Source organism: Hydra vulgaris, chromosome 15 (genome assembly GCF_038396675.1).
Source record: "Hydra vulgaris chromosome 15, alternate assembly HydraT2T_AEP".
NCBI classification, from domain to species: domain Eukaryota; kingdom Metazoa; phylum Cnidaria; class Hydrozoa; order Anthoathecata; family Hydridae; genus Hydra; species Hydra vulgaris.
In genome coordinates, this window is record NC_088934.1 from 38,381,509 (window position 1) to 38,398,551 (window position 17,043).

Sequence of the window (17,043 nt, forward strand, 5' to 3'; positions counted from 1 at the left end):
CTTTGACAGGAGATTTAAAAATAAAAATTACCAAAAAACAGTTTAAAAATTAAACAAGATAAAACAAAACCAATAAAATAATGAAAATATAGACGTTCTGAATAAAGTAAAACTAAAAGAAATAAATGTACTTGTTTTGATGAACTCTTTTCAAGTTAAAAAAAAATTATAAATACTTCATGATCATTTAAGGACTAATTAGAAATTAAAATAGCTATAAAAAAACGCTATAAAAAATAGCTATAAAAAATAGAAGTTTTTTATAGCGTTTTTGTATGAACCAGATAAAGTTATTATTTCTATTGTAACTAATTTTATAATGTTATTTCAATATTTTGATGATAAACCTAAAATATAAAGTTTTGTATGCTTATGAATTTTATTGGTTTCTTTTACCCCTCTCTCCTTTTAAATATAATATATAGACTATAGACACAAATTATGCACGCTTTATGAGTTCAGATAATATACAGTTTTCAATGTTACAACAGTTTTTATTTTAGCCAATCACGTGTTGAACTTTCTATTCTATCAATTTGAAAAATGTCATCACTCTTGTCAGTATTGTTATATTCAATAACCATTGATACTTTATGGTATTTATTCCATTTAACTTTTTGTTTACAACCGTTTATTATTACCAAAAAAAAAAAAAAGTAAAAAAATAAATAAAGGAGCTTTGATATTGTTACTGCTTTTAAAAATTTTGTGTACCAAGGTATGAAATACGTGGTTCAAAGTGATACAAACTTTATATTAAGAGGTAGCCTGAAAGATTTTTCGCAAGGTCTGGTTAAAACAAACATGGTAGCGTACAACTTCTTTAAAACAGTTTTATTTTAAGATTAAAAAAATAAGAGTATTTTTTTAATCACTTTAACTATTATCACTGTCAAATATAAACATTTATATAGAAACAGTTTGCACACGGTACGATGATCTCGAAAATACCAACTGTTATTGGCGGGCTTTTTATTTTCAAATAATACACTTGAATTACCTTCATCGATAACTTTATTAAGGTTTTTTTTCACTTTGGACTAATTTACTTGAATCATGTTTTATTCTTATTTTTCAAATATCTAAATTTATAATTTATTTTTGAGATTATTGTTGAGAACATGTGCTTCAATGAATTTATAATAATTAATAGATTTATAAGTAACAGCTAGTTAATAATTTAGCCTTCTTGACTGGAAACTAGACTGGAGTATGAGAAAAAAAAGAAATCCATGCTTTGAATTTTTCTTTGATTCAAAGTGATATTTATTGTTTAATTAAATATGAGTTCGAGCGATTACTTTTTTATTACCGATAAATAGATGAGTATGCAAGTATGAAACTACTGCAAAGTAGTACGCAAGTATGAAACTACTGAAAAGTATTTAGTATTTATAAACTCGGTTATAAAACATGTAAACATTAATAAAAGAAGCATTTTAGATGTACTTGATTTATAAATCTTCAAAAAATTTTTCTGCTCTATAAAGTATAAAGTACACACCTAACAAATATTCTCCAGACTCTAGACTTGTATTTTCCAGCACGCAGATTTCTACTCCATACTCTAAATACCTAACAAAGACTCTCCAGACTCCTGTTTTTTAGTTCTAGCTTCAGTCTCGGTTTTAATAAAACTTATTGGCTGATATTGTTTTCTTGTTTACTGAAATTAAACCTTGAGCCTGCCTATTTAATATAATAAATATAAGTCATAAATAAAAAAAAAAGTTGTATGAGCACATTTGTTATGTAAAGTACAGGCCCGTAGGAAAAATTATATTGGGGAGGGAGAGGGGAAGTACTACCTCAAAATAGTTTTGAGGATCTTTTTCTTTTTAGTCATTTTTTTAGTCAATTTTTTCAAAATTATTTATTGGAAAAATTATTGGGGGGCAAATGCCTCTGATGCCCCCCTCCCCCAGTTGCTACGGGCCTGTAGTATTATAGAAATGCATATATTTTTGTTCTAATTTTATATTGATGAAGAATGCGAGTGTAATAATTTAATTAAAATGAAAAAGTTTAGGGGTGTTTTAACTTTCTACTAAATTTACACCTTATGGATATTGCACATAAGACAATTGTGTCTAGTAATTGGAAAAATCAAGAAATTGATGGTATCCTGCATAAAATAATTCAAAAGAAGTTTTTTGCATATTCAATTTACTTTTAAAAAGTCCAATACATTCTGAGTTATTTTTATGTTATCTATATATAGTAATTTGTCCTTTAGGATGTCGTTTCAATGATAGCATTATCTAAATGTTTTTGCATTATAGCTTCCTCTATATTATGTTGCAATTCTTTTAAAGAGTTAAAATGCTTAGAAAACTACGTGCACATGGTATTCTACGTGCACTTTAATTAACTCTGTGCACAAATTAATGCTTTCAAAGAGTTCATATAAAATCATGTAGAACTCATATAAATAAAATTATTTGTTATTTAGTATTTTTATTTTTTTTATTTACTGTTTTTTATTTTAAAAGTTCAGAGCTTAGAACTCTTACAGTTACATTAAAATACATAAAAATGCTAATAACATAATACTTAATTGTTAATAAATTGACAAAAATAATTATCAAGTTTATTATTGTTGTTATTCAGTGCGGTGCCAATAGAGTCAGGAGGCTAAACTTGTCATAAACTCCTTTAAATGAACTACAAAATGACTATTTTTTAAAAAAGAACGTCTTTAATTTAATGGTTTGGCTTGGCCAAAGGATTTAATCCATCCAATCCAAGTTTTTAATCCATGGATTAAAAAAAGAAATTTGAAAGTTAAAGCTTGTACATACTTTACGGATTTTTTTTTCCACGGCTGTGTTTTTACTATTATTATTAGTTGCTATTGCCATTGATTATTTTATTTATTATTAGAAACAGTATGTAGGGAATAATTCACAAAATAATTATTGTAACAGTCATTAAATAAGATGATTTATGAAGATGCCATAAAGACATATAGTAGTTAAAAATGATTTCACAGTCCAGAATTCTTATATTAAAAAAGTAAATAAAAGCTTTCAAACTATTGATACTATCTCAAAACTACTTCAACACAAAACTTTAAAAAAAACCTTTAAAAAAGAGAAAAGTTCTCTGCAGCTGTTTACACTTGATATTTCAATATACTTTGTGACCCTTTAAGATATTTAAACAGAGATTCAACTTTCTTTTTTAAAAATACGTCATTGTAGATAGTTCAATCTCTACTGTTGCTGTAGGTACCTTTTTTCCATTAATTGAAATTGAAAAAAAAATATTAACAATTAAAAATATTATCTCAAAGTTGATCTTTGAAACCAGGCTCTATGAAGTTCACGCATGGATGTACTAAATAAAAAAACCAATCATTTATAATTTTTGAAAAATATATCGTTTTTTATAATACATAGCGGGAAGAATCTTTTTTTCTTATTTAACATTTTTATTCGTAATCAAAATGCTATTATATTCTTTTTTCTTTTTTTTTTGCTTTTAACTCCGTCTTAATTATTTGCAAATTATAATCATAAATTTATATTTTATTAGTAACAATATGTTATCGTTATAACAACCCGTCTAAGTTAAAGGAGAATTTCTTTTTTTTTTTTTCAAATATGAGATTTTACTTTTAACATAATTTATTTAATCAGCTGTAACTGATAAAATCGCGATTTGTTGACTTTTTTTTTATCACTCAAAAAAAGTAAAAACTAATTGTTGACGAACAAGTCATTAAGATCGATTTAAATGCTTTACATTGACTTATCATTTTAATGTTTGTGATTTTATTTTATTGTCTATATATTGGCTGAAAAAAGAGATTTTGGATATTGTATGAGGTAATGCATAACTTGGGAAGTGAATTTAATAACTTTTATATTATTATGTTGTCTAAAGTTATTGTTGATATTGGTACTATTAGAAAATTATATATGTTTTAATTAAAATCTTTTTCAGTTCGAATTGATATAGTTTCTCAGTTTTACGGATATATACACACACAAACACATATATATATATATGTATATATATATATATATATATATATATATATATATATATATATATATATATATATATATAAACTTAAAAGTTTGTTTTGCATCATTGGATTAAATATTTTTATAACTACTTTTAAAAATTAAGTGCCACGTATGCCACTAAAAAAGATCAAAAAATACGTCAATGCCAACTGAAGGAATGACTTCTTTGAACATAATCCGTTTTTGAATTATAAGTGATACTATAATTAAAAACACTGAGATTTTTTGTTAAAAAGTTTTTACTATGTTTGCTATTACTATTGCTATTATTTCTATACATTGATAATTATAAAGTTGTTAGTAAATTGTTGAATTTGTATGTTGTGTTCATAAAAGAACTCCATGGAAACAAATTACTCCATGGAAACATTTGACATTTATTATTTAACTTTTTTAAAATACGAAAAGTAAATGTTTTTCAGCTAGGAAATTATTTTCTAAAACAAGAAGTTTGAGAATTTAGTTATTTAGCTTTGAACATAGTTACTGTTAAATAAGTTCTTTTTGACTTGATTGCTTGCTATCTTAGACTTATTTTGGACTCGATTGCCTACTTGACACCTTAACACCTGTCGTTATAACTGTTTATCGTATCTCATATAAATACAATTAGTAGTTATAACGACTCGTATGATTGACGACAATAGTTATACAACAATTCATCTAAATTATTTTTACAACACGATTTGTTTTTGAATATTTGTTACGCCAAATTAAAAACAGTTTTTTTTATTACTGTCTAATTTGGAGTAAATTACATTACACCGCAAGGTCCGTGCGTTTTTAATTTTAAAAAGTGGGCTCAATTGAAAGTGCGTAGTTTTTCATTACTGCAGTGTCTATTTTTGCAAACCGTAATCGCCGCATCATGACGTACATATTGTTCCACGCTAAGTAATGTAAAAGTAAATTAGTTTTAAAGCACAAAAAAGTTTTTAATTTTTTTGTTTGTGTATTTTTTTGTTGGAGTATTAATTTATAGCAATGGTTGCGTTTTATTTAAATTTGAATTCTCCTTTATAAATAATATTTTATTTTTAAACCATATTTAATTACCGGCTTATTGCCTTCTTTATTATAATTTATACTTTCTTTTTTTCTTTTTTTCTTAAAGATATGAAATAATATTGCGGAAAACAAACAACAATAATTCATTAAAATTTGTATGGTTATGATTGTTAAACAAACTTGGGACCAATATTTTTTGTATTTTCTGTTTAAAGGTAGTTATATCTAATTATCCGACTTATAATTACATAATAAAGTCAACGGTGCATAATAAATGAGAATACAGAGCGACGTAAAATTGAAACGACTGTTATTTTGTTAACACATAAAGTTCAGGACTTCAAAGTTTATTTTACTACTTAGACTAATAAATATAGATTAAAAAATGTTAATCGTCGAGAAGCAAAATCTTGTTCAACCAGATGTTTTGGTTGTATGGTTTGTAAAAGTGGCTGGAGAAAACGAAGACCTACTCGGCGTTGATGAAACACCAATTACAAATATTCAATGGATTGCAATTGAAGTTGTAGAAAACAAGGTATGTTATTACATCTTTTGATTTATTTAATCTTATTAATATCTTTTAAAATATTTAGTTTTTATTCTTTTCAGTGTCTTTAAAACGGAATTAACTTAGCTGTGTACTTATTGTGTTATATTTTATTGTTATATATATTGTGTTATCTTTTCGACTCTTTATAATAAGAATGTTATGGGTGAAAAATGCAGGCGATTAGTTAAGTTTATAGACTTGATTATTCAGCACTATACAGAGGTTATCGAGCTGTTTAAAATTTGTCGCGCTGAATTACAGCTTAAAATTAGTATTATAGTTTTACCTGAAAAATGTAGTTCTGTTTAAAACGTATGCTATGCGTTTAGAATCGATAAAATTTTAAAACTATTTGAAATATTTTACTTTAAATACCTAAAAACTAAGAAACAAATTAAACAGTCTTTAAAACTATTTGAAATATTTTACTTTAAATACCTAAAAACTACGAAGCAAATTAAACAGTGTTTAAAAATAATTTTGCCTAATTGTTGTGTTTTTTTGAAGTTTTTATACTAAATAAAAGAAGAAATCGTAACAAACTAAGTAAATGATAAAATGATATTTAAAAGTACAAACTTTGATAAAAATATTTTGAAAAATAAGAAGGTTTGACTTTTTTTTTTAGAAAAAAAGCAACCTTTAAAAATCATAATTTCTGCTAATTTTCGCTTTAATGTTATATTATTTGACTTGATAAAAATTTAATTGTTGATTTATTGCTAATTACTGGTTTTCATAGCCTTTAGATAGTCATATAATTACATCATGAAACTGCATAACCAAGCTCTATTGACATTGATATCATAAACTATTTTTTTTGGAATAAGATATAAAGATGTAATTATGTAATAATGATTATATGCAACCGTAATGGCAATGACTAATACAACGTTTATGAGAAGAGTGAATTTGACAATTATAAATTAATAACTTCGTTTTAAAAATATTATTTCTAAAACTTCTTTATAAACTAGAGCTAAATTTATATAAAACTAATTAAAATTTATAATTAATTATCCCAATAATAACTAATAACGTTATAATCAAAGTTATAAAGACATTTTTCAATTTCTACGGAATGCCTAATTTTACATTTGCGTTACTATTTAGTCATATAGCTAAGTTTCCCTGAATTTGAAATCAAACTTTCCAAAAATAGAAACACAACTTTTGAGTTTTTTAAATGGAACAAGTGTCATTTGCAACTGAAAATATTTATTATACGTCATTTACAACAACGCAGTAATTTACAAAATTCTAACGGTAAAACAGCAATTTGTAAAATCGTCGTTAAAAAATTTGCCATCCACAGAATTATAGTTTCTAAAAATAAAATAAATATCATAAAAAAGAAAAACTAGCGGCGAAATTGCAAAATAAAATTACATTGTGTATAATCACACACAATGTATTTTTATCCTTTTTGTTTTTGACGCTAGTTGCTGGCCTGATCGTCAATTCATTACATAGCATCAGTTGGATAGAGTGAAATTTTTTAGTTTTTTAAAAAATTTTATTTTGAAACTTTTTTTTAACAAACTTAAATTTATTTTTTTCAATTTTTTTGATCCATGGTGACTGAATAACTTTTTATATATAGCCATATTTTAAAATTTATTACCAATTTTTGTAAAAATAAAAACAGCGGTTTTAATAAAATAAGCATGTTGATGTACGATTAGGTTAGTGTCAATCAAAAAGATTATGACTAGGGATCACTCTGGAGGTTTGCTTCCTGGTGTCACTAAGGAGACTTGTGTCAAAATACTTACTTTGAAATTTTGTTTAGTAAACATTTCCTTATTTTAAAATTACAATCCATTTATTGAATATTTCCAATATCTTTGTATTAGTTCCTCTTAACAACAATTTATTTTTGTTGTTTGATATTGTTTCAAGTTATCGTTCAACTATAATACTTTGTTTTTTCTGCGAAGGGGTGTATAACCCCGTAATGAAAACTTTATTCAAAAATTATTCGGCAAATTTAGACCTTTAGTAGGCAAATATTAAATAACGAAAACCTTCTTTTTTTTCTTAAGTCGTTAGTCTGTAAAAAACAGATACGCCAGCCTCCATGTAAGATTTCTTCGGGACAGACCAGACAATATTAAGTATTTTTTTAAACAGAATTCTGAAAAAATAGGAAGAGCAAGTTAAAAATTTCCGAGACAGCATATACTATACTAATGTATAAACTATTCAATAATTTGTTCCTTGGATTTTAAAGTATACGTTAACATGGTGCACTTATAGAATACCATGTACTAACTTCTTCAACAATGTAACATGAGCATGAACACAAACTTTGGACGTGCTCATGTTACATTTTTACTTCAGACTCATGGGATAAGCCTTTTTAATACACTAAACCGACATTTTTAATTATATAACACGTATGTGTAACAAATAGTTATAATATTACTCTTGGTGTTGTTTGATTTTAAAATTAATTGTTTTACAGATTATCCGCGAAGGAGAGTATATTATCTTTGATGAAAGCGATAATAATGAAAAAGTAATTGAAGCAAGTAATAAAGAATTGACATTAAAAGAAGCAACCAAACAGGTTAATTAATTTGTTATTCGTTTTTTGATCAATGGTGCAAAAATTAGTTATTTTTATAATAAACGAGTGTGAGTGTTTTAGCTTGTTTAGTATCGCGAACAACCTTTTTCAAACAATTTTTATCTGAAACAAAATGCTCAAACTGCATTCAATGTATTTAATTTCTATTTTAGTTTGAACAAGTTATTTCAGAACTTTCAGAGAATGATCGAATTGTTCGCTTAGTTTGTGAGAATAGTCTTCATTTACGTCAGTGCTTGATACCACGTGCACAGCAACAAGAGATAAAACTTGGCGACATATTCCTTAAGTATTATGACATCAGAAAAGAATACAGGTCCTTTACTGAAAAAAATGTTACATTCAAGAATCTTACTGAAATTTCGGAAGGTAATAGATTTTACAATGCTTAAATAAACAAACTTATTCAATGTCACATTCTTTATTTGTTAAATTATTTATTAAAAGTTATCTTTTAAAACTGTATATGGTTTGATACATTGACAAAACATAAATGATTACACAGCGCCGTGCTGTAACTTTTGGGGGTCCTGTGCAGAAACTAAAAAAAATTTTTTTTTCTTTTAATTTGTGGTAATTTATGGTATTTGAGAAGTTTTTCTAATTTATTTAATAGGGGGCCCAGTGCGATTGCACTTGTTGCACTTGCGATAGTACGGCGCTGTGATTACATGATCGATACTTAAAACTTAAATGTTAATCAACGTTTATTAATTGTAAGCTGTACTTTTTTTTACAATATCTTAAATATAATGTTTTTTTAAGTATTTTAGTTCATTGATAATATATGTTTATTGAGTTTGAAAATTCACTCATTCATTATAGATATGATCATTGAGTCTAAAGATGTACTTTCGAGTCTTGACAAAGCGTGTAGATTCTGTGCAAAGGTGACTCAGCATCTTCTCAAGGAAGGTTAAAAACATTATTCTGCTATGATTTATCTCATTTTATTAAGCATTAGTTGGTCTCTTTTTATCATTCATATTGAAACATTTAATTTTAGGTCATAAGTTTTTGAAACTGGAAAGTGTAAGTCTTACTTTAAATGATGGCATGCCAACTGGCTATGTCAAAGATGATACAATTGTTAGAGCACGCGGTTTGCCGTGGCAAGTATCAGATGTTGATGTTGCAGCTTTTTTCACCGGGCTTAATATAGCAAAGTAAGAAGCTAATTTAATTTGAAAAATTTTCTAATAACTTACTTATAACTATAGCTTTAAAATTTTATTCTAGGGGAGGAGTTGCTCTATGTTTGAATGTTAAGGGGCGTAGAAACGGCGAAGCACTTGTACGTTTCGAATCGTCGGAGCATCGTGACATGGCTTTAAGAAGACACAAGCACCATCTTCTTGGTAGATATATCGAGGTTTAAAACATAATCACTTGAACTGTTTTTATTTTCCAGATAAATTAAAGCGTATTATCTCCAAATTTATGCTGTTATATCTCTAATATTTTTAGCATGTTATATTTTTAACATTTTTGTTTTAAATTTTAAACATGCTCTCATTTCATTTTTATTTTTTTCAAGTGCACTGTTTTAATACACCATTGTTATGTTTTATTATATTTTACATAACTTTACATTTGCTTTCATCATAGGTATATAAAGGTACTGCGCAAGAATTTTTAAAAATTGCAAAAGGTATGTTTACATTAAGTTAAATTTTTTCAGTGCACGTATTTGTGCACACATGATCAAAGTAGATATACTTTTTAAATTTAAATAGGTCCCGCTGCTGCAATGCATGCTGCAGCAGAGTTTTTGACAAATGGTGGAGAGGTTATAATCCGTATGCGGGGTTTGCCGTTTGATGCAACTGTACATGACGTAGTAGGTTTTTAAATAGATCTTCAAAAATTACTCATAAATTTAATTCATGTTATATGAATTTGTATTGCGTCTACATATATATTTGATAAAAACATGTGACACATACAGTCTAAATTAGTTTATGGATTGGCGTCACTTTGTTTGATTTACTGTTAATTTATTAATCATTAATTGATTTCTTTTTAACAAGCTCATTTTTATAAAACACATGTTTTGTTAGGTTGAATTTTTCGGAGATTCACCCAAAGTCCTTCAAGGGAAAAATGGTGTAATGTTAATATCCTACCCGGATGGAGCATCAACTGGAGATGCATTTGTTTTGTTTGAAACAGAAGCAGAGGGACAATTTGCTTTAAAAAAACACAGAGAAAACATTGGGAAAAGATACGTAGAACTCTTTCGAAGCACACGAGCTGAGCTCCAACAGGTATCTAATATTAATGATTAGTTTGAAGGTGTTTGATAATATATATATATATATATATATATATATATATATATATATATATATATATATATATATATATATATATATATATATATATATATATATATATATATATATATATATATATATATATATATATATATATATATATATATATATATATATATATATATATATATATATATATACAGAGGCGATTTTACAGGAGTGTTGGGGATTTAAGATTAAGAATTTTTTTTTCAGGAGCCAGTCGGTTATCACCAATGTCTGGAAGTTACCTAACTCAAACACATTTTTGGTGTTTGAGTTAGGTAACTTCCAGACATTGATAATAAGGGCTTGCGACCTTATTTTAACTGAATTTGTTTTAGAATTTAGAGCGGAGATCTTTATATCAATATAAAAAAAGTATAAACTAATTATTGCAAAAGTGACAAAGTTTTTCAAATTTTTTAACAATGTAAAAAAAAATCATACAACTCTATGTTCTTAAGATAATGGCTATAAGATAAATACTAAAATACAGATCATTCATTGTAGCTTATTAAACTTGGTCGTGGTTAGTATTTAAAAAGTTTTGGTCAATTTTTCGCACCAATTCCCTATAAAGCACGACAGTTTTATTTCTTTTTAGAAGTTTTGGAAATTAACATATCATCATTTATGTTGTTAGTTTCTCATTTAAAAATTTTGTACTACATTTTTTCAATATAAGTTTTGGCTTCTCTGAATTCCTTTATCTATATCTCCAGCTCCATGCTTGTACAATATCTTTAATCTTAATAAGTTGAGCCCCAATTGTTGTGGCCCAGCATTAGCAGATTTTGTTTGAACTAAAGGATTTTATTCTAATGCAGCACAACTATAGACGTTAAGTTTTTTTTCGGTAACTTTCAAGAATTGTATGTATGACAAACTTTTTTATGTTCATGATTATATCAAATAAACAACAACAGCCCTAAAACTAAGACCATCACAGAAAAAAATGTTTAAGTAAAATATTAATAAACCATATATTTTCTTCTTGGAGTAAGGGTTAGCAATTGTAACTGTACTATAAAACATTATGGTGTTACAAATCCTATAGTATAATCAAATCCATTGAAAGTAAAAACAACGTTTGAAAAAAAATTACAATTTTGTTAAAAGGCGTATTATCAAACAGAATATTTGTTCCTGATTTTATATTTAACATTTTAACATTAGTTTTTAATATTCCGATTTAATAAGACTTTTTTGCTCTGATCTGTAATCCAATTCTTACTTTATTGTTTTTTATAATAGTTATTTTTAATTTCGAGATATTTAGCGTGAAGCTATTTCAGTAATTTCTAAGAGTTCCTAGGCTTAAAAAAAATTGATAATATATAAATTTTGAAACGAAACTTTTTTCGTTTTAAAGCGTAAATAATTTATCGTCTTCAATTGTTGTCGGTGTTTTAATGCTCCAATTTCGCTTTTGCTTTTTGTATTGTGTTGCGTCTATTTGTGAGCATATAGATACAAGGCTATTTCATTTTGAATGGTTTTCAGGTGCTTGTTAAATTTAACACCCCGTGCTGGTTGATCAAGTTTTAATTATTGAACATACTGAATTATTCATTTAAGCTCTGATATTTCTTTCCGTTTAAAAGAAATGTTTTTTGACAAACAATACACATTTTTTTCATCAACAATAACGTTGATTTCTTCAGCAAACAATTGCTTTTGTTCAAAGAGAAAACGATAATTTCTTTAATATATATATTTTCTTCAAAGGTTAAAGCCACTGATTGTAAAAAAAACCGTATTAAAAGTTTTTCAAATTTTAATTTTTGCAACTTTTTGGCTCAAGAATAATGCTTCTACGTATCGTATTTTTTTTTTTATTTATATTTTCTTATTAAATGAGTGAACACTAGTACACTCATTTAATAGTTTCCTTCATATATAATTTACGTTTTACTTCAATAACGATTATATAATGACTCATTTAAGTAATATCTTATCGAAAATTTTGACTTTTTAATCTTAAAACATTTTATTATAATTTGAGAAGACGCTTTGATCGTTAGTTTATTTCTAGTTCGACTTTTTTCGAAGAGTTCGCTGTAAAATGAGTGTTGAACTCAGTAAGGGTTTTACAAATTAAGATGTTCGTATTTTTTAAAAGTTAAAATATATTTATAAATATTTTTCGACTGTAATGATAGTATTTGTTATATGACTGAGTGCGCCCTTGCGAATCAAACATTTGTTAAACAAGTTTTTTTTTCAATATCTTTAAAGCATAAATTTTTTATATTCTCGTTAAATAGTTTGTTATTTTGCAAATAAATTACAATAAATACGGCGTGTAAACAACACTTTTTACTGCTTATGACTAGTTGCCGAATACTAGATCATTGATAAATATATAAAGAAGGATGTGCGTTTATTAACAACCAGAAGTTTTGTCACAGAAGTACTCACACTAATACTTTACCGAACGTCATTCATTAAGTAATAATTGACTATAAATTATTGCAAAAGAAAAAAAAGTCATTTTTAACTTGTGGTTTTCAATTATAGCTTCAGCCGTCTTTATACTTAAAACGTAATGACTTGAAAATACCTCAAAAGGAATATAGAAATTTATTACTTTAGATACTTTAAACACAAATTATATGTTTTCCAATATATATTATACGACAAATATTATTCTTTGGGTTAATGGTTTATATACAAAAAGTTACTTACATAATTTGACATTAAATAATTTGATATCAGATTGTTCAGTGGTAAGTTATTGAAAAATAGTTTAATAATTAAGGGTAAAAATGAACATTAATTTTGAGGTCGGTTACCGATTTTTTCACTTCAATTCTTTTTTGTTCCTCACTTTTTGCTCTTGAAAACGTAAAATTAAACTTAAAAATGTACACAAATGTAAATATTGCTTTGTGCGTTATGTATCAAAAGATTCCTTAGGCTAAGAGATTTTTTTGTATACATTTTTGTTAACATGATATAAATCCATGTAAGTAAAGATACTTATTTCTTTTAAGAAACATCTCATATAAACACAATAAAAGCGCCACAATATTGCATTCTATCACTTTGACCTATCATACAAATTGTATAGCTCTTGAAATAAAAAGTTATATAATATTTTGTGAAAAATGAACTTTTTAAACATTTAAATTATTTTAAATTACTTTTAGAATTAATTAAACTTTAAAATTTAAACAACTATTAAAAACTTTTTAAGAGTATACATCTACAACAAAATAAACACTTAATAAATAATTAAATATATATAAATAAATTATAGTAGAGAATATTCAATTTTTTTCCCGATTAACTGGTATCGTAAGCGTTAGTTTCAAATTATTTTTAGGTACTAACTATGTATAATATTGGATACCAATTGGTAACGCCTGTTCCTGGTCAACTACCTTTTCCAGGTTCGGGTTTAAATGACAGGGCACTTATAAATCAACGCCTTCAAGCATTAATGAATATGTCATGTTTAAGAATGCGTGGGTTACCATTTTCAGCTTCTCACAAAGATATTTTAAACTTTCTTGGAAATTACAAAGAAAATGTCGTAGGAAGCGTTCATATTATCTATAATTTGCAGGTAAACTTATTTTTAAAGTAAAAATAAATTTTTATTTTTTATTTTTAAAGTATAAAGAATTTTATATTTTTTTGTTTGTACTATTAAAATAAATTTTTTTGTTTTATTTCTAAAGTAAAAATATATATATTTTTTAACTTTTATAGTAAAAGTATATATATTTTTTTTTAAAGTAAAAATTCAATTTATCTACTACAATGTAGGGAAAATTTCAAAAAAGCAAATATATTTTTTTAATTCTATTTATTTCATTTATGTATTTAATTTTAGTTCTTTAGTTATTTTTTTTTTTTACTTTTATTAGCTATAAAAATTTCAACTTTTAATTTGTTGACAACTAGGGTCGCCCTTCCGGAGAAGCTTTTGTTCAACTCCAAACTGCCGACCAAGCACATACCTGCGCAAATGATCGACATCTTAAACACTTAGGAGAGCGTTATATAGAAGTGTTTCAATGTTCTGTCCAAGATATGACGTGGATGCTTGCAACTAGTCATGCTAATCAACTTGCATCACAACAGCTCAACCATGCAAACAAAAATGTCTCTATCTACCATCAACAATCGCCGACTTATCACACAGCATCAGCACCACAATATCATCCTTCAACCCCATCGCCTCCACCTGTTATTCAAACCACATCAGCTCCAACAATTATTGCACCTCCGCCTTTGACGTCTACTGGTATTTTAACACCTATTTCTCCCATTCCAATATACACCGGCCAGTTTCCACAAATTATTTCGCCAATAGCTAATGGTTTTGTTCCAGCTCAACATCTTGGACACAACCATCAAGTTATGCCACCCATGATTAATGGACATTTAGTATGTATTAACATTTTATTATTTAAAATAGTTTATTTATTTACTGAAGTTTATATACAAATGACAACGCTATAAGTTTGGCTTTTGAAAATAAGCATTACAAGAGTTTTTAAAACATACATTCTTATTGGGTTTGGTTTAGAAAGGCAAAATGCACTTTTTAAAGACGAAAATAACCACAAATTTTTTTTGCTTCTTTCACTCTTGAAATATATATATATATATATATATATATATATATATATATATATATATATATATATATATATATATATATATATATATATATATATATATATATATATATATTATATATATATATATATATATATATATATATGTAAATTATGTTAGTGTATTTTACAAATAGAGTGCTCAATGTTCTTAAAGAACAGAGCAATAATTAATTAGTAAAAAACACTTATCTAACTTTTATCTTATAAGATAAAAGTTAGATAAGTGTTTTTTACTAATTATATATATATATATATATATATATATATATATATATATATATATATATATATATATATATATATATATATATATATATATATACTATTTCAATTTAGTTCAACCAAGAGACAATTCATTATCAAATAAATCCGTTTGGAAAACCTGAAGTAGCATATATTGCATTTGCTCCTCATGAACACTTTCATCACGCTTCGTTTCATTTTGATAAACAGAAGTTTATAGGAAACAGATACGTTGAAATGTTTTACGCTCATTAATAAAGCATCTATAAAATAAATATTAATATAAAAACGAAGATCTTTAAAGATATGCAAACGCAAGGAAGCATTTTAAAATTGTTGTACAATTTCTGACTAAGTAGTGGTTCTGACTATGATTGTTAAATCAGTCTGACTACCTCCTTTGTATTTATCAAAGCATTATTTATAACTTTTTAACAAAAATAGAACGTCATTATTAAAATTTGAGGATTGAATATTAAATTTAACTACAGGAATATTTTGAGCAAAATTTTTACGTTAACTTTAGAAATTTTTATTATAAACAAGTTTTCGACTACTTTGTTCCACAAATAAAAATCCTCTAAACAGAGTTTATTTTTCTAACCATCTAATGTTTGCTTTTATACTATTAGTAATAATGTTTATATAATTATTTAAATTTAATTTATTGCTATTCAGCTTTGTCATATATGGAATATTTCCGACGGAGCATATAGAGAATTCCCGACATATTTTATTTATTATTTTAAAACTGTATTTGTTTACCTATTTTTCTTTTATTCTTAAAACGTCAAGTATTGTAAATAAATTATGACCTTTATATTTACTTATCTGAAATAGTAACATTAAAAAATGACTTAATGTGTTTTTGACAACGTATAAACATATACACGTAACGCGCGCGCGCGTGTGTGTGTGTTTATATATATATATATATATGTATGTATATTTTACAGATTTATTTATATATATATATTTATATATATATATAGATATATATATATATATATATATACATATATATATATATATATATATATATATATATATATATATATATATATATATATATATATATATATATATATATATATGTATATATATAAAGCTGCAGTATATAAAAGATTATTACTTGAAAAGTTTTTTAAGTTAAATAATACTGAGCAAAAAAGTTTTCCCGTTTTGGAATAAAGTTTTGTTTTATTATTGATTTTATTATTTTACATTTTAATGATAAGTTTATACTAACAATAGTTTTGTTTTTTTACAGAAAAGAACGCAAAATATTTCAAAATATTTTAGCAAGGAAACTTTTGTTATTTAAAAAAAAGTTAACTAAGGTTTTAACTGAAGTTTATTTGGTTTTATTGCAGAGCAGTAATTAACGTTTATAATAAGATAAATGTATCCAGCGTAAACTTTTTTGATAACGGTTTTTAATTTACCGCTTCGTAAGTTAATATTAGTTAATTTATTTGCAATTGACTGGTGACATGGTGAATTAATTTTTTTTACTAAACTTGATTTTATTGGAAGTAAACGAGGTAACAATTTGCGAGCCGTTTTTAGTACTAAAATAACTACGCCCTTCTTAAACGTAAACAATCAGTCAATGTGTGTCCATTTAATTGTAACTGGCCCTATTTTACGTTAATCTCTA

General features: G+C 25.7%; 1 protein-coding gene across 1 annotated transcript; it reads left to right on the forward strand.

Annotated features, from left to right (window-relative positions):
- The first annotated feature begins 5,131 nt into the window (after positions 1 to 5,131).
- LOC100203163 (epithelial splicing regulatory protein 1) lies at positions 5,132 to 16,239 on the forward strand. Its single transcript, XM_065820034.1, has 12 exons — positions 5,132 to 5,580; positions 8,063 to 8,167; positions 8,341 to 8,557; positions 9,014 to 9,103; positions 9,195 to 9,354; positions 9,428 to 9,560; positions 9,797 to 9,839; positions 9,925 to 10,028; positions 10,249 to 10,455; positions 13,835 to 14,077; positions 14,419 to 14,904; positions 15,477 to 16,239. The coding sequence occupies exons 1-12, from the start codon at positions 5,428 to 5,430 to the stop codon at positions 15,636 to 15,638; spliced, it is 2,103 nt and encodes a 700-aa protein (XP_065676106.1). The 5' UTR covers positions 5,132 to 5,427; the 3' UTR covers positions 15,639 to 16,239.
- Positions 16,240 to 17,043: the final 804 nt, after the last annotated feature.